This window comes from Mytilus trossulus, unplaced genomic scaffold (assembly GCF_036588685.1).
Source record: "Mytilus trossulus isolate FHL-02 unplaced genomic scaffold, PNRI_Mtr1.1.1.hap1 h1tg000233l__unscaffolded, whole genome shotgun sequence".
Classification (NCBI taxonomy): domain Eukaryota; kingdom Metazoa; phylum Mollusca; class Bivalvia; order Mytilida; family Mytilidae; genus Mytilus; species Mytilus trossulus.
Genome location: NW_026963314.1, coordinates 688848 through 713772, shown reverse-complemented (window position 1 = coordinate 713772; position 24925 = coordinate 688848). Strand labels below are relative to the sequence as shown.

General features: G+C 33.4%; 2 protein-coding genes across 2 annotated transcripts; both read left to right on the top strand.

Annotated features, from left to right (window-relative positions):
- Positions 1–427: 427 nt before the first annotated feature.
- Positions 428–8524, top strand: LOC134701191 (uncharacterized). The gene is made up of 2 exons (XM_063562327.1): positions 428–970; positions 8422–8524. The coding sequence occupies exons 1-2, from the start codon at positions 431–433 to the stop codon at positions 8509–8511; spliced, it is 630 nt and encodes a 209-aa protein (XP_063418397.1). The 5' UTR covers positions 428–430; the 3' UTR covers positions 8512–8524.
- A 2490-nt stretch (positions 8525–11014) lies between these two features.
- LOC134701157 (uncharacterized) lies at positions 11015–16206 on the top strand. The gene is made up of 2 exons (XM_063562300.1): positions 11015–11024; positions 15395–16206. Exons 1-2 carry the CDS (start codon positions 11015–11017, stop codon positions 16204–16206), a joined length of 822 nt encoding a protein of 273 aa, XP_063418370.1.
- The last annotated feature ends 8719 nt before the right edge of the window (positions 16207–24925 follow it).

Sequence of the window (24925 nt, the reverse complement as noted above, 5' to 3'; positions counted from 1 at the left end):
AGAACATTTGATCGAAATCAATAAGAACGCTGGAAAGCATTTCATCAGTTTTTATGACATGTCCAAACTGGCTAAACATCCTGATATCAACATACTAAAAGAGGATGGTTTGTTATTGTTCCTACGATTTCAGCATAATGTAGGGAACATTATTTTCTTTGAAAATATTCGGGATTTGATCATTTTAAATCCTCAGTGGTTATCAGATGCTTTCCGATGTTTGGTTTCAGATAGAGTTGAAACAAGCAAATTGTACCACCGTGAGGACTGGACATGGTTTAAACGACATGGTAAAATAAGCGAATCGTTAATTACAGAACTCTTCAATTCAAAAGATGGAATTCAGATATCTGGACAGACACATAGTTTGAATAAAGTTATGGAAAAGCTTGATATATTAGTCAAAATTGAAAACTCAAGCTATTATATAATGCCAAGCATGATGCCGGCATCTACGTTTAACGATGTTTGTGCAAAATTTGGCATTAATGACGGAAAATGTAAAAGAACTTCCTGGCTTTGTTTTAAATTTAAATTTCTTCCACCATCTTTCTTTAACCATCTATCTGCCTGGTTTATCAGAAATTACAAGCCCAGCAAAGTAGACAATGTTACTGCTTTATATCGTGGAATTTGTATGTTTGACATTGATAGATCTGCTTGTGAAAAGATTCTGGTTACCATGTCGACTGATAGAATTGCTCTTCAGGTTGTGTCGTTTTCCGCACAAAAGGGATTTGGAAGTATGTGTAGCGGTATATACAGTAAAGTAAAACAACTTATTGAGGAAATAAAAGAGAAGTATCAGGTGAAAATATCTTCTAAACTCCATTTTAAATGCAGTGATGGCGATTATTATAAAGATACTTTCAAATATAAAACTTTGACAAAAAACCAGGAGTGTTTCTGTCCTCAGCATCAGACAGCACATCGATCTGAACAGATATACTCGCCTTGGATGGATACTGAGGTATGTTTTTAAAAAGCAATCTTTATAGTTTAATCATTTTATCATTTGGATTCTTTAACAGTCTTTACTCAGTCCGATACTGTCTGGACACATTGTAAACAGTCTTTACTCTGTTGAAATGACAATGATAATTATAATGATTATCGGAAGGATGGTGATGTGGCAGTTTTATATCCATAAATAATATTAAATATGCATTTTAGTGGTTGTGGTTTGTAGAGATAGTCCATAATTGTTTCTTGTTTCTATTTTCAGCTTACCTGGCCCGATGGGCCAAGTGAGCTTTTCTCATCAACTGGCGTCCATCAACTGGTGTCAATCGTCTGTCGTCCGTCGTCGTTAACTTTTACAAAAATCTTCTCCTCTGAAACTACTGGGCCCAATTTTACCAAACGTGGTCAAAATAATCATTGGGGTGTCTAGTTTAAAATATGTGTCCGGTGACCTGGCCAACCAACCAAGATGGCCGCCTTGACCTAAAATAGAACGTAGGGGTAAACTGTAGATGTTGGCCTATATCTCTGAAACCAAAGCAATTAGAGCAATTTGACATCGTGGTCAAGATATATCTGTCCTGAAATTTCAGATGAATCTAACAACCTGCTGTTTGGTTGCTGCCCCTGAATTGGTAATTTTAAGGAAATTTTGCTGTTTTTGGTCAATATTTTGAATATAATTATAGTTAGAGATAAACTGTAAACAGCTATATTGTTTATCAAAGTAAGATTTACAAATAAATCAACATAATCAAAATGGTCAGTTGACCCCTTAAGGATTTATTGCCCTTTATACTAAATTTTTAACATTTTTTTTACCAAAATCTTCTCCTCTGAATCTTCTTAGCAGATTTTACAAAGATGCCCGGCCGCCTTGGCTTAAAATAGAAATTGAGATTTTGACCTATGTCTCTGAAACCGAGGCATTTAGAGCAAACTTGTCCACAATCATCATTTATGTATACATAAAAAAGAAGATGTGGTATGATTGCCAATGAAACAACTGTCCACAAGAGACCAAAATGACACCATACGGCCTTCAACAATGAACAAAGCTCATACCGCATAGTCAGCTATAAAAGGCTCCGATAAGACAATGTAAAACAATTCAAACGAGAAAACTAACGGCTTTATTTATAAAAAAAAAAAGGAACGAAAAACAAATATGTAACACATAAACAAACGACCACCACTGATACAGGCTCCTGACTTGGGACAGGCACATACATAAATAATGTGGCGGGGTTAAACATGTTAGCGGGATCCCAATCCTCCCCCAACTTGGGACAGTGGTATAACAGTACAACATAAACGAACTATAAATTCATTTTGTATATATAAATAAGGCCGTTAGTTTTCTCGTTTGAATTGTTTTACATTGTCTTATCATGGCCTTTTATAGCTGACTATGCGGTATGAGCTTTGCTCATTGTTGAAGGCCGTACAGTGACCTATAGTTGTCAATATCTGTGTCATTTTGGTCTCTTGTGGACAGTTGTCTCATTGGCAATCATACCACATCATATTTTTTATGTATTCTTTTGAAGTGTTTGCAGTTGACCAAAAATCTGCCATCTGCAAATATCGATAATTTTGTAATTCTACGTTAAGGTAGCACATCGCTAGTTGTCAATATCAGGGAGAATGATTTTCCATAATAAAATAAGGGGGATTTAAAGTTCTAAAGAATATATACGAGCTAACTGAGGTAAAAATATGTTTTTGACGAATTCAAACTTTTTTACTTTTATAATTATTTTTAAATCCAAACATGACCTTGCGACATTAGGCACCATTGAAATGAATTACCTTGTTTAGAAACACTTGATTGTCTAAAGCGGTATGTAAACGAACTAAATATAATGCTGCTTCTACTTATTTAGTTTGAGAACGTGTTAGACATATCAAATGCCTTAAGAAGTTTAATCTCTTTAATTGATTGAATAAAAGATGCTTTGAGTATTTTCAACATATGCATTTAAAATACAAATGCAGGTCATGGTGTATGTAAAACACGATAAGCAGTTAAAAAAAATAAAAAGTTGAATACCCTTCCTGACATCATAAGATCATTCGCTGTCTTAGGCAGTGTTCGTATTCATGCTGTTCTGAGTTATGTGGACTGTTGTTCTTCTCGTTGCATGCCTTTAATTTTATTTTGTTCATGGTTTTAATTAAGTTTATTTGATTCATGGTTTTAGGTGTTTATTATCTCTTTGGTATTATTTTACTTTAAAGCCATTAGCTTGGAGCAATTAAAATCGGCAAAAAATCGCCTCACAGTAAACTAAAGAAGATTTAAGCAATAAGACAAATATCCATGAAAATAACTTAATTTACTCACGGTGATAAATATATATAGAACCAAGTCGTTATCATGCTACTTAAACTACAATGACCTACAATATTTCAAAACTTTTACTACTTGAAGAGTGACAAAATATACCAAAGGGACCTCACACTCATAATTGAAAACGAACTGTCAAAGCCGGGCAAAACAAAACGAACATGACAAGCAACAGTATACAAAACACAACATATACACTAAACATTGAGTAACACGAATCCAAAAAACTATTTGGGTTGAACTCATGGCTTTCAAAGGGTATGCAGATCATGTTCCACATGTTACACACGTCTTGTGGTTAATGTAATTCCTACATCGGTGCCAAGCCTTATTTGGTAGGTGACATTCAAGGCAGATATGACGGTATTTTGGTTACGTCGATTCGTCATCTGGCGAAACAGATATTTCATGATTGTCAACAAACTCGTAGTGACGTCCATAAAATTCAAATGGATAATTTTGCATTTGAACCCTGATTTAAAACCATGTTCAAACCACCATTCTTCTTCAAATGTCCCAAACCAAGTCTGGCATATGTCAGTTGGTATAGAATTATCTGTTTCTTTTATGTTAGCGTTTGTTTTTGTAGCAGTTCAGTGTTTCTGTTATTCCGTTGTGTTCCTCTTATAGTAAATGCATTTTCCTCGGTTTTGGTTTGTAATCCGGATTTGTTTCAGTTACTAGTGAATCGATTGATTACTATTGAATGGCGGTATACTATAGTTGTCTTTATTTAATATCATCATTGTGAACAGTTACGCGCTATCACGACACTTGTAAAAGTAAAAGCAACCTCTGGAATATTATATCAACTTGGAGATATATACTTCACAAGAAGATGCCGCAAAATTGCGTTACAACTGGGCAAGTGTTTAGATAAAGAGGTCTTATTTAATTTATCGGGCAGTACGTCGAAATACAAAACCCTACATTCATTTGTCTTATCATAAATATTTCCAACTTGTTATTGTTTTAGAGAAGCTGAGGCTCAATGAAATCGGTCTCCTCCTTTAGTAATATAGATATGCAGGCGTTGCTATAATGTTGCAACATAGAATTGATTAGTTTATAATTGGGTAGTAAGGAGTGTTTTTATGGGTTGATTTATGCTCACCTGTTTTGTCGTGAAACTTGTTCTCAACCAACCCTCACTGTCGATTTCAAGATACGTGATAGAGTAAACTATATCTGTTGAGGCTTGTTTTTTTTAATTTCAATGCATTATCGGAAATGATAGTCCAACATTGTCACACTGAATAAAATGAATTGAAACAATGAACAAAGCAATTTAAGCAATCACGAAGTCAAGTTTTATAATTTGTTAACTGTTTTTTTAATTCTTTGCCGGAATTTTCAATTTTCTTTTTTTTTGCGTCTTAATTTTCAATTTCTTTTTTAAGTGTCACATTAAATAAATAAAAGGTCTTTTCACTACACCAATATTTATAATGAAGCTCCAAATCAAGCAATCAGAAAATTCGAAAGATATTTATTACAGTTTGGTAGTTACATTGCAGATTGCAATCCTTTTGCCTCCTTTTTTCAAGCAATAGTATGATTCCTTCACATATTTGTATGCCCCACCTACGATAGTAGAGGGGCATTATGTTTTCTGGTCTGTGTCTCCGTTCGTTCGTTCGTTCGTCCGTTCGTTCGTCCCACTTCAGGTTAAAGTTTTTGGTCAAGGTAATTTTTGATGGAGTTGAAGTCCAATCCACTTGAACCTTAGAACACATGTTCCCCATAATATGATCTTTCTAATTTTAATGCCAAATTATAGTTTTGACCCCAATTTCATGGTCAACTGAACATAGAAAATGAAAGTGCGATGTTCAAGTTTTTGGTCAAGGTAGTTTTTGATAAGGTTAAAGTCACATCTACTTGAAACTTAGTACACATGTTCCCTATGATATGATCTTTCTAATTTTAATTCCAAATTAAAGTTTTGACCCCAATTTCACGGTCCACTGAACATGGAAAATTATAGTGCGAGTGGGGCATCCGTGTACTATGGACACATTCTTGTTTTTCTTTAAATTTGTCAGATTCTTAAGAACTGGTTTTTTTTAATCTTATATTATCCACAAATAATGTTTAAATTGGAGGAAACGCTTAAAAGCTGTTTTTTCGCAGATGGCGGTATTTTGGTCACCTGCATGAGTTGTTATGATTTGCTGTTTGATTAGAAGTAAGCATAGTTTAGGAAATGTATGATGTCAAACACGTCTTTGATAGTTATTATAGGGTTTTACTTAGATTTCAGGGATCAGCAGTTGCATCAGAAAGAAAAAAAATGGGTTTTCGCACATTTTGTTAACTTTAAATCGAATTTCAGTAAACATGTGCTGTCTATCAAATATACGCTTCAAATATTTAAAAACCAATTTGATTAATGACTGTTTATCTCTTTGCTAAAAATTTAAATTGATTGCATATGTGAATTTAGTACATAAAAGTCATTTTATGCAATCAAGCTGATATTTTATAAATATGCACTTATTCGTCCTTGACCTTTGATCTTCATTTTACCGAAATTGCACCGTACGATTTTTCCCGACCGGGCAAAACAGACAGTACAGATGTGTAGCTTTCAAATGATGTATAATATAGCCGTGTGCTAGATGGGTTCATTAAAAATTAAATTGTATGGTTACATTCACTCGCCTGTATGTTTGACATTGATAGATCTAGTGGTGCATAAGGAAATACATGATTTTGCCTAATTTCAAATGAATTCGAAACAGCCATTGGGATCAGGGTTGGCAAAAACCCGGGTTTTATGAGTATTGCCCAGCCCAGTGGGGAATACTGGGAAAACCCGGGTTTTACTGGGTTTTACTGGGCAATACTGGGTAATATAAAATACTTGTCTGAATTTTTAAAGAGGATTCAGTGATAAACACAAATGTTATACATATAATGAGATATGTATACCCTATTTTGTTTGTCTAGCATTTGTCTAGATTGGCAACCTGTAAATATAGAGCAAAAATTTTGTTTTTCTTCAAATAAATATAACTCCTAATTTAACATTGTTTAAGAATTAACAAGTACTTGTAAGAAAAATTACATTTAAATAATGTCACTAATTAATTAGTAATTATTCAGATTATAACACATTTGTTTATGTAACAATAATCAGCCCTTATAATTCTATAAGTTTTGTTGGCATGACCCCTTAGGGTGTTTATTTAGCAATATGAATGTATAACAAATAAAATTAACAAGTCACTTAAACACTGCAATAAAATGCATGTTTCAAAGTTTGGATTATTAAAACAATGCTTGGTAATTAAAAAGGTATCTTTAAATGTACAAATATTCTGTTCTGCCTACATATATAGAATTAATAGAGAAGAGAATGAAATTGACATTTCAATCTTCTAGAAATGACTGTTATACTATGAAACTGTACCAAGTCTGTACTATTTAATGTTAAAATGTTAAAATAAGCATAGAAAATCATATTGCCCAGTATTGCCCACTATTACCAATTTCTGGGAGTATTGTCCAGTCCGGAAAAACCCGGGTTTTCCCACCCGGGAATTCCCGGGCGGGTAATACTTTGCCAACCCTGATTGGGATAAAACAATAACCGTAACTTCATGCAAGTATCGAAGTTCTGTGGATTCATTTGATTTCTTGGGTACCAATTTTCGTGGTTTAATAAAATCTTGCATATTAGTGGAAATTGGATTTTGTGATTTTGCCGAAGTCTGCATACACATGTACAAGCCTCTGTAAAATTTGTCATTCATTATTTGAATATTTAATTTCGTGGTTCACCTGTACCAACGAAATCCACGAAAATTGGTATCCAACGAATAATAATGAATCTACAGTATTAGCAAATAGGCGACTGACACTCTCGTATACTTAAAAATTACTAGATGTATCGGTTCGTGATCAAAAAGTCACACAGCATATGTATCGAGCCGGTGGTAGTAATAAATAGAGTGCAATCTGTTATGACTAATCAATCAATCTGAAGTACTGGCGAGTGGACTCATGATATCTTTTGGGACTAAAAGACCATTAGATATTTCAATCCAGTTGTAGAAATCAAGTGAACTATAACGGTACCAGTTCAACTCCACCAAATCTGCATTTCGACAATCAATGATGCTCGAGACCAATTTGTGTTTGAGAATCAAAAACCGAATAATAAAATTGAGAATGGAAATGGGGAATGTGCCAAAGAGACAACAATTAGTTGTTTATATAACGTTTAACAGCTGATAAAACAAAAAAGGCCCAAATGTACAGCTCAATTCGGACAAAGAGTTTTGCATGAGGATTATACATTCCTTAATTTAAAATGATTTCAAATTTATTTAACAGCATCTTCAATGAAACAATATCAGTCAATATCAGTATTTCTATGACTGTAGTAGGCAAATGATACTCTCGGGGACGAAAAGTCCAACAGCTAAAGTATAATTTCAGTGGATAGTAGTAACATTAACATTTACGGTACTCATTTTACTGCACAAGAAGCGCATTTAGATACAAACGTGTGTTAATTGAAGTTGAAGGCTGAACAATTTAAATTTCTAAAATCCTATACAAACGCAAAGAGGGGGTGGGGGGGATAAACCAAAAACAAAAATCAATAGTGAAGCAAAAAATGGACATAGCTTAGCACTAGGGAGATACATTCCTTTATTTGAAATTATTCCGAATTTGTATAACAGCAATTTGAATCAAAACAATAATCGTATTGGACGCAATTATCAAAATACTGGCTACTAGGGCAATGCTAGGCTAATGATATAATCGTGGTCACAAAGCCCCAAGCAGACGGATCAATCCAGAGGCAGTAATAAGTAAAGTTCAACCACCGACCAGCCAGTCTTCACATTATAAGTTTGACGGATTAGTGATATGAACTTGTCTTATCATTGACGGATTGATGACTACTGACTGATCACCAAAACAGTAGAGCATACGGATGCAAAAACTATATTTGCAACTAGTTACCTTACAGTTTTAATTTTGCATAACCTCCCCAATGATCATACTTGTTAGATGTTCAGTAAAACATTATGAATAGTAAAGCTACATTGTAATTATGTCGTTTTAGTATCCAATTAAACTTCTTTTTTCAGGTTAAAGAGATTCCCGACAGAGCGAAAATTAACACTACACAGGATGACCAAAATCTAGGTAGTATGAGTATTTACATATTCTCCGTTTGAACCTTTATATTATAATCGGTTTTTTTCTTGTTACTACAACATGTGTAAATGGTCATGATGGTGTAATAACTCAATATAGTCAGGCGGCTACAAACATATTTCAGAATTGTGCACATCCTGCTACAAGCATGAAATTTGACATAGACCTTCCTCAACTAATACTCTTTGATTTCAGTTAGGGAAGTATTGGAAAAAAATTTCGTACTCCCGGTGAAATTCAAAATGGCGGACATCATACTTAAATCAGCCGAATATCGAAGCCAATTTTTTGAATAGGTGTTATTATCATGCTACTATCACAATATTTAGTACTCACCTTTGTTTTTTACTACTTTTGGGTATATTATATAGATAAGATGTCTTTAAGAACCCTACTTCCGGTAAAATCCAACATGGCGGACATTGTAATAAAATAAGCTTATGTTTTAGGGAGGGTAATTGAAGTGTGTTTTAACGTATTGCTACGATCATTAAATTGTCTAGGAACCTTCTTTAGTGCTTCTCATGCATGGATACAATGTATAAGACGCATATCTTTTAAACCTTTACTTCCGGTAATATCCAAAAATGGCGGACATAGAAATATCAATTTATTATTCAAATATTCAATTTTTTTCAACATGTAAAGAAAATGTTGCTTTTTGTGCTGGTCATTAAACTTTTGGCTTTAAGTTATCCCCAAAATCACGAATTATATTCTGTTGGAATTGTTAAAGTTAGACACTTCCGGTTAAAAAAATATGCCGTAAATTTCAAAGGTAAGTCCTCAATCCATATCTTCGATGTAAAGTTTTGGATAGGTTGATTAAAACAAAATAAAATCACTAAATTACTAAAACATTTTTAAAATTCCTACTATTTGGCCAAAAAATACATGTTTATTCACGGTCACAACCACATGCACACAAGACAGTGCACGAGGGACCCGATTTTCCCCATAAACAACGACCACGGCATCCTTTCTCATATCCACAATGTACAAATTTCTAACAAAGTGATGAGGCCTCAGAAAGATTTTTTTTTTAAAAGGGATCCTCTTTGTCCCTTCGCCATCCATTTACGCCTGGACTGGGTAGCATAAGAGCCGATCCCAAGCTCGTCCACCTAAACAACCGCCTGAGGTTATTGCACGTTAAACAAGCCGGAAAAGATCAAACCAAGTAAAAAACAGTCTTAACTAGCCTTCCCCTTTGTACAAAAAGTTATTTTCTTGCTTCGTTAACCATGTAAGCCCCATCTGATAAGTTTGTGCGATCTTAGTGTAAAACCCCGGTGATTTAGGCTGATCAATCATCATTATTTATAACATTCTTTATAATGAGACGAAACGCGCGTCTGGCGTAATTATATAATTTTCATCCTGGTATCTATGATGTGTTTATTTGCAACCACTGGGTCGATGCCACTGCTGGTGAAGATTTATTTCCCCAAGGGTATTGCAACCCAGTAGTCAGCACTTGACTTGATTTATCATTGATATGATCATAATTATAAATTAACTGTTAACAATTACAAAAAAAAATTAATCATATGAATCGTTGAATTTCCTATGAAATAAAAATAAAAAATCCATTTGAATTAAAATTTGAATCATAATATTTCTTTAAAATAATTATGGAAAAATAAAAATATTTGAATGTCTTTGAAGCAAAAATTATTTTGTTAAAGACATTTTCATAATATTCATATTTTCTTAAAGTTATTTATGATAGATACTTCTGATTTGAAACGGGAAATTAAGAGAAAGTTTATTTGTACATTTATGAAAACTTTTGTACTAGTAAATCGCGAAATTTAAAGATAATACATGTATACACACGATGGTTAATGTCACCTGATTGCTTTTGGTTTGCACGTCTACCTGACATGATATTGTTATGTAACATTACAACCCAAGTCAGAGTTTACCTGTTCTGTAAAGGGATGAAATTTAAAGGTATAGAATATTTATCTATATTAATTTTCGGGCATTGGTTTTTTTTTCATGGGACGAAAACATTGTTTGTTCTAAAAGGGATGCATAAATATATTTCTAAAGAAAGATAAAATATACAGAAAAACACCTTTAAAAAAGAAGAAATAAATTTAATTTTAATTTTATTGTAAACTACTTTCTGGTAACAGTGTATCCTGGATATCTGTCAAATAAATGTTCCCGTGTCACACTTAAAATACATTTTTTTTATCAAGAAATTTTTAAATCAATCATATCGAAATATCTTCAAAGAAAAACAGTAACATCAGAGAACTGCTTGAAAATATTAATATAATCTAGGAAAGTCTTACTATACAAATCCTTGATTTGATGCAACATTTCCATATTATGGGATATCAGCATCCGCCATTTTGAAAAATCCCGAAAATCGATATTTGACCGACTTTGACTTGAAATTAAACTGTTTTAAGTAGTATTTTTCGCCAGATATATGTTTTAATATACTTAATCGATTTGCAAAGTTTGTTTTCAATGTACGGAATTTTTTTATTTGTTGTACAAGTAGACATGGGTATCGGTAATTTAGCATGGAGGCAACGGAGAAATGACGAGAAAAGTGCATGTTTTTACAAGTCTTAAATGACCGACTTTAATTAAAAATTAAACTAATAGGACCAACATTGTTTGATAGAAATATGTTTGAATATCAAGGATTGATTTGCAAAACTTAGAAAACGGGTCAGGTTTATGAGATAAAAATACTTTATTGAAGCATCTATGCATTTTATATGGAGAAATATAATACAAAATGGCGGCTAAAAAAAGTCACAAAAGTCACGTGATGTCTAACTTAGTTGGATATGACAAGAATTAGTTTGATAGATGACTGTCAGAGTTTTTTAAGTTAATGTGTTCCCACAAATATATCTCTCCTTTGATTATTGTTTACACATAGGTTGCTTGTTCTGTCAGATTTATCATGATGTTTATAGTAAGGAGACAATTTACACAGGAATAATCAAGGCATACATTTAAATGAGGTTTGATGGATGGTGTTATTTGGCCCCAGCAATAGCAAAACGTGTAAAATTATAACAATAATGTCTGTGAATATGCAAATGACACAGCCTTATCAAATGCGAATGTTTATATTAAGTAGCAACATATCTTTCTTCTATATGTTTTAACATGATTAATAACAAATCTAAAATAGACTATTTTTTGACAATCTGTGTTGTTTCGCATTAAATGTAAAATGTTTCAAGCTATGATGCGAATATAAAAAAATTTTAAGTTATTAAAACAATGATTTCTTGTATTCTTTTAATCGGCTTTAGAAATAAAGATGGAAATTTAAGGATATTATAAACATTCTCATTTAATGATTTTTGATGAATTCGGAAATTAATAACAAAATTAAGATTCCAGGCAAAGAGGAATTTGTCCTATACAATAATTAAGCTTACGGTCCAACATAGTATAACATTCCCTGTTAACTACAGCTTTAACGGTATTGTTTTATTGCACCACATGCATTTCGGCAATAAACATTTTTTTCAGTGATGCTTCTTACCGTCAGTCCACAATCTTATACTAAGCATTAAAGAGCTGATAAAAGGATTAGGAAATAATAGTAAAGCCAAAAGTGTTATTTTTTTATTTTACTTTCACTGGGCTGACACCAATACTCCATGTTAAGCCCAAGCTCAGTATGCGGTGCTTCGGAATTGTCATGATTTAAAAGTAATTATGTTTTAAATTCGACGTTGGTCAATGGTGCAACAACTAATAAACTAAGGTTCTCATTCCGTCGTGGTCACTATTGGTCCTCTTCCGACCGCAACTGCCAATAAAACCTTGGCAAAATGCGGGATATCCCCTTGGTTGAGAGTGATGTACAAGTACACAGCCACGTAAGTTTAGATCTGGAATGTTGAATCCGATGTCTCATGGAGGGAATGCCATACTGTGAAAGTACTTTAATTCGTGGGTATCAATTTTCGTGGTTTGAGGAAAACTTACATATTCGTGGGTTTTTAAATTCGTGGATTTTAGTTTTCTAGAAATAAAAAATTAAAATTAAAGACAGGTTACATTTAGTCTGGATTGAGGAAAATGCAAAGTAAACATTGATCCGTGTAAATCGTAGTGATGACACTAATTAACTCATGATAAAGTGATCAACAGATTAAAGACCATTGAACCGTTAATTAGGCCATAAACATGTCACCTAAAGAAAACAGTAACATAAACAAATACTATTAACGTATCTTGAATTGTCAAATAATTCTTATCAAAATCAAACCCAGCATGAAATTATAATTTCCCATATGTACGAGAACTACGAGGATATAAAATAAACACTTTATCATACTAGCATATCAATACTGGAAATCTGACTTTTATCGATCAAAAATATTTGTGAGATAATTAAAAGATCAAAAGTTGTACAGTTTAGGTATTAAAGATTAAATGGGTATAATTATGCATGCGGTTGTAGTTCTATGACTGCTATTAAAGAATTCTTAGATTTGGCGTTATTCAATATATTCTCTAGATCATATCAGTATTCAAACCTATCGACGGGGATCTCCCCATGTCTTGATTTGCTTATTGGTTGTTTTATTTCGTTGGACACTTAAATTCGTGGATAAAGTCATCCACGAAAACCACGAAAATTGGTACCCCACGAATAAAAGTACTTTCACAGTATTTTCTTTTACGTTGGAACCTTCGCAATACCTCTAAAGCGGGGTGAGAAAATTGTCTTTTGCACATCAATATATTCTGTCACTTTCCAATTCACAATCAATTGCAGTCAAAATTTACCAGACTTCTATCCCGGAACTACCAATATTTACTGTTAACTGATATCGTCAAGAACATGCAGAAATCATTTACAATTGGACGGTAAGCAACAAACAATCAATTTACGGAAATATGATTGATTCCTCAATTAGTACTAGCTTAACATTAAGTGGCAATTATTTCATGAAATAAAAGTTTGTTGGATATAGGCAGAAAGTTGGACTCTCCTTTACAGAATTGCGTAATTAAACATTCCATTCAGCCGAAAATTGGCATAGATGATATCAATTAGGTATTACTACATAACATAAGATTTAATGACAAAGATTAATTGATTACATAAACACACGAAAGAGCACAATTTTGGAACTAATGAGTTTGAAATCCACACAACAATGACATGTGACAGAGTCAAAAGAAGTGCTTCGAATTAGAAATAGATCACCGAAACCGTTTTAATATAAAACTGCAGAAAGTGTCATTGTCCTTCAGGGGTCAATATATTCTGCCTCAAAAATCTGGTTGGACGTGGATGCGTATTTATACATCCTACAAAACCGAACATACCATTGAAGCCAAACATAGGCGCTTCAACATGTTAAACGGAGAGATTTGAACCGATTCTATCTTGGTTAGAAAGGGAGCTCCCTTTCAAAACTTGCTCCATTCAGTAACCAAAAGACATTTTGTGCCTAGCTATAACTTGACATTATATTCATATTATATTGACATTATATTCATGTTCCCCCTAGTTCATAAAAATAAAAAGAAACCGTTGTCTGAAGTGTAAGCTCATGAACGATAGATTGTTTCATTATTGTTTGCTTTACGTTCAGTGCCAAATATTTCATTCATTTTCAAGACGAGAAATTACTTAGAATGCATTTAAAATGAAAGTACTTGAACGAGACAATTCAAATTCATATTGTAAAACAACATCGCTGATGTGTTTCTACTTTAGGAATTTTGACAAGTTTTCTCAAACTACCTCTACCATTAGAGCTGTGGGAAAAATAGGATGAACATTTAATTCGTATCATCTCTGTACAAAAACAACAAATGTTTTATAAAGTTTATGGCAATTAGGACCAGGGGTGTTTAAACATTTGGATAACTGCAGCTGGGATTTCGAAAACGCCTCTTTTCATATATTGAAGTTATTTATTTAAAAGCAAACACAGCATATTTAAATATCTAATCGAAAGATCAAAATTATTGAGCAGTTTACTTTTACCGTGTTAAAACTACAACCCATTGATATATTATGAGACATACGAAACAGGGATCCAGCGACACGTCTGTGTAAAATTTATAAAGGAGGAGCCCCAAAACTCGTGATTAGTGTAATGTAGCCTATGAATAGATTTATCTTTTGTCTAGCGCATGATTTAAAGGTAGCATGAAACAGATATATATTCCTACTGTTAGCTATATAGACTAGATAATACCGTATAGCGGGTTATTTTCGCGGGGTGCAAATTTTCGCTTATTTTCGCGGACAGAACTTAATCGCCAAAATAAATTCCGCCAAATTAAAAGTGTTCATATAAAGGTATTAATAAAAGTTTTTAATCCGCCAAAATAATAACCGCCAAAATATTTCGTATACCTTGTTCAATGAAAATCGCGAAATTTTACACCCGCGAAAATAACCCGCTATACGGTAGATGATGGAACTGTATTTTAATATCTTACCTTTATATCAATTTTTAATTTTTCTTAATTTATATTGTGTGGTCTGATAATTCGGAGCTTGATATAAAAGTTAAATGAGTTTTCAATCTTGTAAAAGAGGGACGAAAGATACCAAAGGGACAGTCAAACTCGTAAATCTAAAACAAACTGACAACGCCATGGCTAAAAATGAAAAAGACAAACAGAAAAACAATAGTACACATGACACAACATAGAAAACTAAAGAATAAACAACACGAACCCCACCAAAAACTAGGGGTGATCTCAGGTGCTCCGTATATATAGTTTGCAAAACATAAGAAATGTAACAACTTTCAGTCACTCTTAGTGGTAAACTGAATTATAAATTAAATCCTTTTTAGTAATATTTTTTTGTAAACTGCATTATAAATAAGGTAACCGCTTGTTGAAATAACCAATTTGATACTTGATTATTTATTTCAGAAAATAAACCAAACAAAGAAGAAGCTCAGGATCAAACACCTGTCAAAACCAACCTTCCTGTTTCTGTCAATTTGCGTCAACAGACTAATTTAAAACAGAAACAGTCAACAGATTCGATCATTTCTAGCTGTAAAAAAATAGGCAATACATTAGTGTTATGCGACTTACTCCATAAAGGACTTATTATTTGTAATTTAGACGGTAATGATATCCATCACATTCCTCTGTCCTATACACCACAATATATAACAGAGATAGATAGTAATACTGTAGCAGTGTCCTGTGATGACAGAACCATACAGATAATAAATATATCTACACGTTCTATCACCAGTACAATCAACACCAGTGGTAACTGCTACGGAATATCATACAATGATAATAACCTGTACGTTGTTATTGGTATGAGTATAATACATGTGATGGACCTGACAGGTAAAGTAATACGTACTATACCGGTACCTTCAGACTATATCTACGACATTACAGTAGACAGATACAGGTTGGTCTGTGTAGACGATACATCAATATACTGCTGCTCGTTAGAAGGAAAAGTAATGTGGAAGTTTAAAAAGGATGAACTTCAAGATTTACGTCATATGACAACAGATAATGAGGGGAATATTTATGTGACTGATCATATTAAAGAAACTGTAGTAGTTGTATCAGATGACGGGAAACATCATAGAGAACTTCTAACTAAATCAGATAGATTGCATCAGCCGTATGGAATTTATTTTGACAAAAAAGAAAATAGTCTGCTTGTTTGTAATGATGGGGATATTTTTCTTTTTGACGTCAAACATCAGTAGAAATAAACATGAATAAATCTTTTAGACTGACTCGGATCTGTTTGTGTATTTCGTCATCCAAAAAAAACCTTCTGTTTACTTTTGTTTTATTTACTATCTACCTTTTTTAATTGATTGTCAAGATCTGTACAGTTGTATTCCGTATTTAGGTTAAAGACAATATTAACACATTTGTTATGTAGAGGTTTGATGTGCTCAACGCTTTATGTGTGATAAAAAATCAACTTTTTATGGGAATGTAAATTAATGCTGTAAAGATGTGTTGTTCTTTAATACACTTCAACTAACTGTGTGATGTTTGAAGAAGAAAACAAAATTATAATTATAGTGCATGATATCCTTTAAAACCATTTATATATTGTTTAAGAGAACTTTTTTATTTAAGTCATACGCGTCAGCATTATTTTGGTATTCGAAACAAATATTCTATACGAATGTGTTGGTTTTAAATACAATCGAAACATATTAATAATTGTATTGTGTAGTTGGGTTGCTGTCTCATTGACGGGTACGCTGGTTTTCATTTCATTTCTTTTTTTTCATCCTGAAAAAAACTTACATTCAATATAGACTGCACATTTGTTCTCGTACTGAATAGGCATGACATATTGGCCACTTGACGACAAACAACAGATTAAGCTATTAGAAGTTCTATTTAATATATTAAACTGTATGACATTTTTTAAGTGTATTCGTGTGTTCATATTTAGAAAATAGGGGAGTATATATAAAAAAAGAGGATGTGTTATGATTGCTAATGAGACAACTCTCCACAAGAAACCAAAATGACACACACATTAACAACTACAGGTCACCGTACGGCCTTCAACAATGAACAAATAAAATAAAATTGATAAAGGAAATGGGAAATGAGTCAAAATGACAACAACTCGACCATAGATCAGACAACAACAGAAGACCACTAATGGATCTTCAATGTAGCGAGAAACTCCCACACCCTTATGAGTCCTTCAGGTGGCCCCTTGAAAAATATGTATACTAGTACAGTGATAATGGACGTCATACTTAACTCCGAATTATACACAAGAAACTAAAATTAAATAACATACAAGACTTTCAAAGGCCAGAGGCTCCTAACTTAGAACAGGTGCAAAATTGCGGCGGGGTTAAACATGTTTATGAGATCTCAACTCTCCTACTATACCTCTAGCCGATTTAGAAAAGTTAACGCATAACAATACGCACATTAAAATTCAGTTCAAGGGAAGTCCGAGTCCAATGTCAGAAATTCGAAGATGTAACAAAAGAAAATAAATAAAATGACATTTATACAAAAATAACAACAGACTACTAGCAGTTAACTGACATGACAGCTCCAGACCTGAATTAAACTGATTAGTCAGCTATAAAAGGCCCCGAAATGACAGTGTAAAACAGTTCAAACGAAAAAACTAATGGCCTCATTATATATTAAAAAAATGAACGAAACACAAATTTGTAACACATAAACAAACGACAACCACTGAATCACAGGCTCCTTACTTGGGACAGGCACATTATTCAAACATATTCCATTCTCAATTTTATAATGTGTAGGGGTTAAACATTTTAGCGGGATCCCAACCCTAGCCTAACCTGGGACAGTGGTACACCAGTACAATATAAGAACTATAAAAATCAGTTGAAAAAGGACTTGAAACATCAGATAGACAAAATACAAGTGGGCGTGACCGGGTACTTGTACATCCCAACAGCAAAAAGACACAATGAACAGATCTGAGAGTACTCGCAGTTAAGTTACAGCTAGTTCAAAGCAACTAACAACTAATAAAAGAAAATCATGCATCTAAGACTAAATTATCAATCTGTACACATCCAACATCAAATGGATTTAGTGTAAAGACATCATAAACAGTCAGTGAAAAACATGACCTTGTGCAATGCCAAGAAACATGCATCGACAGATTGTAGATCAATGAATGTGTGTTTGTATACATTACCTAATAATGACTTTCCGGTTCACCAAGCAAGCAAATTAACCAAATATATTACCTTTACCTACACTCTCAATGCAATCGGCTGTAATAAGTTCATTCGATTCAGATTTGTTTACAAAGAGTCATTCGAAATTAATTTATGGGTTCGTGTTATCACCCGAATATTCAACTAAATGAATTATGATTTATATCACAGAATTACAACAATACGGTCTTAAAGGTTCAAAATTTGTTATAACTAAATGCATGTAGTTGTTCACGTTTGTAATACATGATTGCCGCTTAAAGAAACAGCTATACATGAAATTTGTTGAAAATTTTGTATACGTCGTGTTGTTAATGGCTCATTTTAGAGCATCCTTTATGAACTCGCAACTATTGTTGTATGTATTTATTATTAATTTGAACTTTTTGAAATGTTGTATGTTTTTTGTTCATGTAACACAATGTGTAATGTTTGCATTTTAACTCACCGCGAGTGTTTTGCGTTTGCAATAAAGATTATTGTAGAAAGTTTTATCATATGTGTGTATGTCTTTAATCTTAAACTGACCTCAATATAAAAAAAAAATTAAAATTAAAGTTTGTCATTATTATTCTTCAGTTCATTGTCCCTTATATCATTAACAACAACCAAACCCAACCTCATGTCTGTTTTGTTAGACATAAATGTACGAAGAACCTCAATTTTCTCCTGTTTGGTCCGATATTTGCCACTAAACGTTGTAGAAACCACCTTTAATATTTCACATCCTTGCGAAAACTAAGGCCAGAGAAAGAAAGCCAAAGTGGTATACGTCAATGACACCATACGCAAACGAAAAATGATATGTGAAATATACGTCAGTGATATAGTACATCATGACCACAAAACATAAGAAAAAAATGTGATATATGTGAAGCAGACAGTAACAAAACTCCGTGTTGTAGACCGTACTTTAAACTATAAAGGTTTACTTTTATAAATTCTGGCTTTGATGGAGATTTGGCTAATTGGCACTCATACCATATCTTTAATGAGACTATACCCTTACGACGCATATAATAAAGAAGATGATGAATATACGTCAATGAGACGCAGATAAGAAAAAGATTTGTAATATACGTCAATGAAACTATACCATCGGGACACAGATAATAAAAACATATGTAATATACGTCAATGAGACTATACCCTTACGGTGCAGATAATTAAAACATATGTAATATACGTCAATGAGACTATACCCTTACGGTGCAGATAATAAAAACATATGTAATATACGTCAATGAGACTATACCCTTACGGTGCAGATAATAAAAACATATGTAATATACGTCAATGAGACTATACCCTTACGGTGCAGATAATAAAAACATATGTAATATACGTCAATGAGACTATAGCCTTACGACGCAGATAATAAAACAATGTGTGATATACGTCAATGAGACTATACCCTCGGGACACAGATAATAAAAAAATGTGTGATATTACGTCAATGAGACTATATCCTCACGACGCAGATATAAAAAAAGATATAGAACACACGTCAATGACTTTTCCCTTACAACCCAGATAATAAAAAGATTTGTGATATACGTCAATTAGACTATGATCAGACTATACTCTTACAACGCAGATAATAACAAGATGTGTGATATACGTCAATGAGACAATACCCTCACGACGCAGATAATAAAAAGATATGGAACATACGTCACCAGATAATAAAAAGATGTGGAATATATGTCACTAAGACTATTATCTAACGATGCAGCATAAAAAAAAGATGTGGAATATAAGTCACTGAGACTTTACCCCTAAGAAGCATATAACAAAAAAATGTGGAATGTACGTCACTGAGATTATACTGTTACGACGCAGATAATAAAAAGTTTTGGAATATATGTAAATGAGACTATACCCTTATGACATAGATAGTAAAAAAGATGTGGAATATACATCTATGAGACTATACCCTTACGAAGCAGATAACAAACAGTTATGGAATATATGTCAATGAGACTACAACCTTACGACGCAGGTAATAAACAAATGTGGAATATACGTCAATAAGACTATACCCTTACGACGCAGATAATAAAAGGGCAAGTGAAATACAACATTTTTTTTTAAGTGAACAAGTGTGGACACAGATAAGTGTGGATAGTATGTGTGGATGTTTGACAGTGTCTTATGACAAAAGGAGTTCTATGTTTTCCTAAATGGTGTTATTAACTGTGTTGCACGGTGACAACCGATCTGAGCCTTAGGAGAATTATTTATTTAATATTTTTTATTATGTTCAGAATAGGAATGGAGGAAACAGTAATTACATTAGTTACCAAATGATTATGATAGAATATGTTTTACATCTTTGAGTTGGGATACATTTTGTAGCTAGGAGAGTAACGTTCATTTTTTTCACATGTTTTTTTTTCTAAATGGGAGATGATATCAAGAATTGAGAACATGATATAAGGAGCCTGTAACTCAGTGATTGTCGTTTATTCATGTGTTACATATTAGTTTTTTGTTTATTTTTTTTAACATAAATGAGGCCATAAGTTTTCTCATTTGAATTGTTTTTTATTGTCATTTCGGGGCCTTTTATAGCTGATTATGCGGTATTGGCTATGCTCATTGTTTATGGCCGTTCAGTGACCTGTAGTTGTTAATTTCTGTGTCGATTTGGTCTCTTGTGGAGAATTGTCTCATTGGCAATCATACCACATCTTTTTATATGTATTTGCTTACTATTGGTATGGTTCTATTTATATTTCTTTGTGGTGGATCGTCAGTAGCATTAGTGAATTGTTTTGTTAAAATGTCGAATTGTTCCTCAGATTAGAATACATTTATTGGTTTTTAGTAATGGCAATGCCTGACATGATGCTTGGGCTAAATGAGCCAGGAAGTAAACCTATGTGCTGATTTATATCGATTCTTTCAAAGCTGGTCGAAGCAAAGCAAAAATTTGACCAATATGAAAATGATTTCACCAAAAGAACCTTTTGTGAGCATGCTTCAGACTCATAATTGCTCCAAAAGTAATCTGATAGAATTTCAAGCATGTCAAGCAGATATTATCAATATCTACTTAATTAGTCTTAATATGTTTAAATATCTAAAAAGTTATAGTATTCATAAGGTATTGCAAAATAATTCCTTTTCATTTTATGTTTTGTTATATGGATACAAATATAAGTGATACATGTACCAATACAATATTTGTTGTGGTATGACAGTGAAGTAATTAACATTTACTGTAACAATGTTAATTCACACAAATTAAGAAATAAACAAATGAATGGAAAAGATGCTTCACAGGGCGCTGCTTTATACAACCGCAGAGGTCGAACCCTGAATGGTTGGGGCTATTATGGACATAACATCCAAGCTGGATACAGCTCTGAATTTGGATTGTGATTAAGTAGTTGACACAACATATACTTGAAGTAATTTTGTTTAAAACTATAATTTCTGAAATGAGAAAAATTTACTCCCCCCCCCTTTTCCCTTATTCCAACCAGATGCTCCACAGGGCTCAGCTTTGTACGACCGCAGAGGTAGAACCCTGAACAGTTGGGGCAAGTTTGGACACAACATTTAAGCTTGATACAGCTCTGAATTTGGATTGTGATTAAGTAGTTGACACAACATAGGTTTCTGACACAGATTGAATGTGGTCTAAGAACTTAAAAACCTGAACATTTTAAATTGGACATTTACCTATTATGGTCCAATATCCAAAATCTAAATACATGGTTAGATTCAGCATATCATAGACATGATAGAACCCCAAGAATTCAATTTTTGATGAAATCAAATAATGTTCAATTTTAGACCCTTTAGACCTCAATGTGGACCAATTTGATAAACGGTCCCATATAATAAAAATCAAAATACACGGTTAGATTCAGCATATCAAAGAACCCCAAGAATTCATTTTTTAATAAAATCAAGCTAAGTTTAATTTTGGACCCTTTGGACCTTTAAAGCTGACTGTAAACTATCTGAACAAGCTCATTTCCTGTCGACTTCATAATTATTTCAAACATTTTAATAGACGTCACTAAACTTTTAGCTTATAATTCTTGCTTTTTCAAAGTCATGTTTATTTATTTATCAACACGGACCAGAAATATGAAACTTAAAAGTTTAAAGGACCTGCGGTTACCCTTTAATTTCAGAAGCGAATTTAGGGGAAGGCGACCCGGGTCACAGTCACCCCTTCTGGTCAAAGCAGACTTTTATAGTTTGGTGCCCCCGGTTATACCCCGGCCCTTTTTAAAATTTATCCTAGATCCGCATACATGAAGATTACCGTTCATTTTTTTTTGTTCTTTGTTCTATGAATATCTGTTATATTGACAATGGAACGACATATTTCAAAATTGTATATGATGGTCCCACAAAAATGTCGAAAATGCGTAAATTTCATTTTTTTTCTAGCTTCTCCGATGCGATAGCGGTACCTTTTTGGTCACTATTTATGTGTTGCGTTGAAAAATGAATTGTAACACTTTATAGTGACTGAACAGGTAAAACAAATACTTCTCAACAAAAAGAAACTACTTGGAACATCACCAGGCTATGTATTGGTATGGTATGAATAAATACTCGGATTGGAATCATGGACGGTATTGTATGTTAGTTGTGCTTCGTATATATATATATCAATTATTCTTTTTTTCATGCATTTTCTGTTCACATTTTCACAACCATTATTTCAAACGATGTTAAGTGTTTTATTTGCCAAAAATATCGTGCGTTTCTGCGCAATTTTGTGAATGAAAGGGGAAAGTAGATCCTTACGCGTTGCATTCGCGCATGTCATTTGCGTAATAACCTACTAATTTTTATATCACGGCCAGTCCACTGATACTTACATTATCAGCTAGTACACATGAAAGGAAAAATTAACAAATTACCGATAATAACAATTATAGGTCACCGTACGGCCTTCAACAATGATCCAAGCCCATACCGCATATTTAGCTATAAAAGGCCCCGAAATGACAATGTAACTGTTCCGGACCATATGAGTATTTGGACCATACGCGTATGGTCATGACCATATGGGTATATACTCATATGGTCCAACCATACGCGTATGGTCGGACCGTACGCGTATGGTCGGGGTAATTAACATGTACATTTATGCTAACCTCTTTATGTAACCGTCTAGTTGTCACGTCATTAAAAAGACACTACCAAAGGTCATTTTTTTATTTAAAATTAGTAATAACAAGATTAACAAAATAAAATAAGCAGTTTCACACAGTAAATTTTATCACTAGTCAAAACTATAGTAAGCACATATTGTTTCATTTAATACCGATATGTTATTACGAGTGAATGCATGGCAAAATGTCGACCTCGGAAGATAACTTCCAAAAATATTTGAATGAACTGTTACACAAAAAGTCAACTGTTTTACTATGACCTGACGCAAAAGTCGACAGGATAAAGAGTTTAATAAATTGCTTACTTTTGAAACTTAATATGATTAGCATTAGCAATGCAATGTTCATAATTTTTTATACTTTTGTTTAAAAAAAAATGAATGACATCACCGGCAAGGACACTAGTTTATTTTTTAAAGTTGTCTGGTGATATGATGTACTTCCGTCATGATGATGTTACGATATTGGAGATCTAGAGCTTTTTCACCTTAGACACATCGGAATGACCCAGGACCCAGGAAAAGCTATGGTACCGTGTTGATGTAAAGGTAACCCTACGCATCCATGCAAGAATACAATTAGCGATGAAAACTAACTTTGGCTTCACTATTTAATGTTATTTGAATTATAAATAATACAATTTCATGTAGCAATCATTGTTATTTTATAAAGTTTTCTCAAGTATATTATTGAAAAAAATACCTATATGGTCCAAATACTCAAATGGTCCGGCCCGTTTATAACCAAACGAGTATATACTCATATGGTCCGACCATACGCGTACGGTCAGACCATACGCGTATGGTCGGACCATATGATTATACGCATATGGTCATGACCATACGCGTATGGTCCAAATACTCATATGGTCCGGAACATAACCACTCGACCACCGAGTGCCCATCACTTTCACCCGAAATGGATTAAAGGAGATATGGAATGAACCTGAACTCGGTTCTTTACATTTACGTGCAGCTTTTTATCATGTTTTTGTGCATATATTTCTCGGTTTCAGCTATTATAGATGATTATGGGTGGATTCTTCAGGTCCAGCAGTAAATTGATATATGCATATTCGTACAAGAACATGTTAATGTGATATGAATATTAACCCTGTTTTGTACTAGACCGATACCCTGAGCCGGATGTTTTAACATGCTAGTTCAAAAGGTAGCATTCCGAAGGAAGACATTTATATCACCTTACCCGGACACATTTTTCTGATTCCGAGCCGACCAGCTTTTGTTCTTAATCCTTTATCCCGCGTGCTTATATAATTAGCTAGGAAGCAGCATGTAAATATGAATTTTAAAGTCTTTGGTTTTGACCCGGCCGGGGTTCGAACCCACGACCTCTCTCACTCAAGGCGAACATGCTACGACGAAAGTACCACCACTAGACATGCAGTAACCCGCAATATAAATGGTTTTTGGGAAGCTGCTCATATACTAGTATACACCTCTAGACTCAATTAAACAGGGCTTACCATAATTGATATTTTTATGTGAGTGGGGGGGGGGGGGCAAGTTGTTTTGTAAATGTTTGATTCTAAATTTCTTGAAAAGAGATTTTATCTATTTCAGAAGGGA

Excerpts from the sequence above, each read along its gene's own strand:
- LOC134701191 (XM_063562327.1), top strand. The coding sequence starts at position 431 with ATGCCAAGCATGATGCCGGCATCTACGTTTAACGATGTTTGTGCAAAA. Across the intron at positions 971-8,421 it reads CGCCTTGGATGGATACTGAG|GTTAAAGAGATTCCCGACAG; the intron begins GTATGTTTTTAA and ends TTCTTTTTTCAG.